We start from the raw sequence: 3,863 nt of genomic DNA, 5'->3' as shown, positions 1-3,863 counted from the left end.
ATACAATGGGCTTCTTTCAGTTTCCGTCTACCAAATCCACTCACAAGGCTTTGGTCGGCCCGAGGCTATAGTAGAAGACACTTGCCCAAAGTGCCACTGAACCTGGAGCCATGTATTTCTTTCAATTAATTTTAAATATAACAAAGAATTTAGTAAAATAACTTAGTTGTTATTAAGCTAGTGTTAGGAACAGAAATTGTGACTAAGGTTTGGTGGAAGATTTTAATTCAGAACTTATGCAAACAAGACATTTGTACTACAGAGCCAGGGGCAGTTTCAGCCGGGTTGGTATCGAAAGGTTTAAACCTCTATAAGAATTATAAAGCCCATTGAATAATGGTCCAGAATTATGATGGAATCCTTTTTAGAGAACCACAACTATTTAACACCCAAATTATTAATGTGCAGAAAAAGAAATTATTGGCATAAATGTAAAAGTTGCAGCAACTGCCAAATATTATAATTGCTAACATTTTTTTTCTTTTTATTGTCCACATATGTCTACACACCCACATACACAACTTATATCCCCCTCTCACAACATACATATCTACTGTACACACACACATAAGTTTCCATAGCCTAGCATGTACAAAAACCTCATTACCAACACTAACATACACTCACCCATATACATACACAAACACACACACACTCACACAGACAGCCATACACTTGCACTCACCCATATACACACATGCAAACAATAACATACACACACAACCACACATCCATGCACTCACACATGCATCACCCAGCCCCTGAACCCCACGTCCATCTACTGCCATTGTCTCCCATGCACACACATACTACCATCCCCCCATACACACAGAAACATTTGCATGCATATACACTCCACAAACATACACTATGGCGTTTTTCACAATCTTCCACCATCAAAACCTATATTCTCTATCTCCCTCCAATTTCTGGTCAGTTATTTTCCAGCCATGGAATGGACACACATGCGTTTTCCAGACTTTCTGCTTCTTTTTCATTTTCCTCTTCTCTGGATATTTTTGGCACAGAACCAGGCTAAAAACATCATTTCCACTCCTATTTTCCTATCTAAAACTTTCACTAAGTATCAATCTAATATATTTACTGTGTACATCTAATTGAGTTTTGTTGTTTTTTCCTGTTTCTTTCTTTTTTATATATATATATATATATGCCACACATATAGAAATTACAAGCTCAAGTATAAAGAATGTTTAGAGTACTTGTAAACTTTTGATGTTTTTTTTTTGTTTTCTTCCTGTAAGAGGATAATGTTTGAAGTGTTTAGGAATTATTAAGGAAAGGCATTATAGAATTCTGATGATAAAACAGGGTACTATTGTAATTAGTTTGTCTAACATTATAAACAAGTAAAAGGAAGTTAGTTTTAGTGAATAACAACAGAATCTATTTTTTTTCTTTTCTTTCTTTTTAACGTCTGCTTTCCATGCTAGCATGGGTTGGACGATTTGACTGAGGACTGGTGAACCAGATGGCTACACCAGGCTCTAATCTGATTTGGCAGAGTTTCTACAGCTGGATGCCCTTCCTAACGCCAACCACTCCGAGAGTGTAGTGGGTGCTTTTACGTGCCACCGGCACGAAGGCCAGTCAGGAGGTACTGGCAACGGCCACGCTCGAAATGGTGTATTTTATGTGCCATCTGCACAAGAGCCAGTCCAGGGGCACTGGCAACGAACTCGCTCGAATGTCTTTTCACGTGCCAGTAAGGTGACGTTGGTAATGATCACGCTCAAATTGCAGTTAATAAAAGAAAAAGACATATTCTCTAAAATATATTTTAATGCAGTTAAGACCCATCAAGCCAAGCAAAATCGCAGTTGTGGCAGATACCAATGTCATACAAATTGGCACCCATGCTAGTGGCACATAAATGCACCACAGTATCGTGCCAGTGGCACATAAATGCACCCCAGTGTCACGCAAATGGCACATAAAAGCACCTGTTACACTCTCGGAGTGGTTGGTGTTAGGAATGGCATCCAGCCGTAGAAAACCATGCCAAATCAGACTGGAGTCTGGTGCAGCCTTCCAACATGCCAGCCCAGTCAAACCGTCCAACCCATGCCAGCATGGACAACAGACATTAAATGAAGATGATGATGATGATGACGACTGTCTCTCTCATAGTTCTTTCTCCTTCTACTGACTGAAATATATAATAAAAATTTAATGCAAAGGAAAAAACAATCTATTATACACCATCAGTGCTTTAGCATCCACTTTTCCATGCTTGCATGGGTTAGATAGAGTTAAGAGGCAGACTCTCTATGGCCAGATGTCTTCTTGTTGACATCCCCTATCTGTTTCCAAGCAAAGTAATATTTCTCCAAGGTCAAACATATTTTTGCAGAATACTGGAAATGAATGTCATTCATTTACAACCACCATATAATACTGGAACAAGGAAACACAAATATACACATTTTCACACACACACACATATATATATTCATCATCATCGTTTAACGTCCGCTTTCCATGTTAGCATGGGTTGGACAATTTGACTGAGGACTGGCGAACCAGATGGCTGCACCAGTCTCCAATCTGATCTGGCAGAGTTTCTACAGCCGACTGAAGCTCTGTGATTGAATTTGGTAGGCGGAAGTTACTGCTGTGTGTGTATATGTCTGTGTATGTGTTTGTGCCTCTCCAAAAGAGAGAGAGAGGGACTGACTGGCATTCGTGCCGGTGGCATGTAAAAGCACCCAATACACTCTCGGGGTGGTTGGTGTTAGGAAGGGCATCCAGCTGTAGAAACTCTGCCAAATCAGATTGGAGCCTGGTGTCGCCTTCTGGTCCACCAGTCCTCAGTCAAATTGTCCAACCCATGCTAGCATGGAAAGCGGACATTAAACGACAACGATGATGATGATGATGATATATATATATATGGCAGGTTTGTTTCAGTTTCCATCTACTAAATCTACTCACAAGGCTTCAGTCAACACCAGGGATATAGTAGAAGACATTTTCCCAAGGTGCTAAGCAGTGGGACTGAACCTAAAGCCATGTAACTTGGAAGCAAACTTCTTAACGACACCTCCACACCTGCAACTTTTAAGAAATTCAGAGCCAAAAGAGATGTAAATGACAAATAAATTCTGAGCTTACGTTTCCAGTGCATCATCATATTCATTCACAGCTTTCTTTAAGGCTTCTTCATCACCATTTTGCTTTGACTGCTGTACCTTGAATTGTGGGAAATATAATAATAATGGCAACCCTGAGACATTAACACAGAAGTAGAGAGACATTCAGAAATACATTAGACATATATCCATCAATCTATCTATTTATCTATCATCATCGTTTAACGTCCTCCTTCCATGCTGGCATGGGTTGGATGGTTTGACAGGAGATGGCCAAGCAGAAGCTTGCGCTATGCTTCTTTGTCTGTTTAGTCATGGTTTTTTACAGCTGAATAACCTTCTTAACACCAACCACTCCATAGAGTGGGCTATATATATATATATATATATATACAGAATTAAAGAGACATATACAACATTTCGTCCACCGCATGCAGTTCTCGGGTTACAGCCATAAAGAAAGGATCAGGGTTTACAAAGGAGCTATGAAGAAGTTTGAAACAATCAAACGCAACGATAGGAATGGGATTTGCCCACTCTATAGGAGCAAATCATGGAACACCATAGAAAGAACTAAGAAGAAAATAGGGAAGGCAAGCTCATGGTACAATAGCCACAAGTACCAAAGCGTCATGTTCGTCAACACCACCCCTAGAGGCGAACTGGCGTACCGCTTTAGAAGGGCCCTAGACAAACTTAAGCTAAGAATTAAGGTTGTTGAAAGGCCAGGCAACCCTATCAAATCCCTTA

The 3,863-nt window shown here is 40.0% G+C and overlaps 1 protein-coding gene across 2 annotated transcripts in view; it reads right to left on the bottom strand.

Moving 5' to 3' along the window:
* LOC106872720 (tetratricopeptide repeat protein 30A) overlaps nt 1-3,863 on the bottom strand; it is a 28,577-nt gene that overhangs the window by 8,739 nt on the left and 15,975 nt on the right. Inside the window, exon 11 of one of the 2 annotated variants that reach the window (XM_014919802.2) lies at nt 3,136-3,212. In XM_014919802.2, the coding sequence (XP_014775288.1) occupies nt 3,136-3,212 (77 nt within the window). The remainder of the gene's footprint in view (nt 1-3,135; nt 3,213-3,863) is intronic. The other variant, XM_014919803.2, reaches the window with a different exon arrangement.

Source organism: Octopus bimaculoides, chromosome 1, assembly GCF_001194135.2.
Source record: "Octopus bimaculoides isolate UCB-OBI-ISO-001 chromosome 1, ASM119413v2, whole genome shotgun sequence".
Lineage (NCBI taxonomy): Eukaryota > Metazoa > Mollusca > Cephalopoda > Octopoda > Octopodidae > Octopus > Octopus bimaculoides.
Note: the sequence above shows the minus strand (reverse complement) of the source record. Positions and strands in the feature narration are given on the sequence as shown.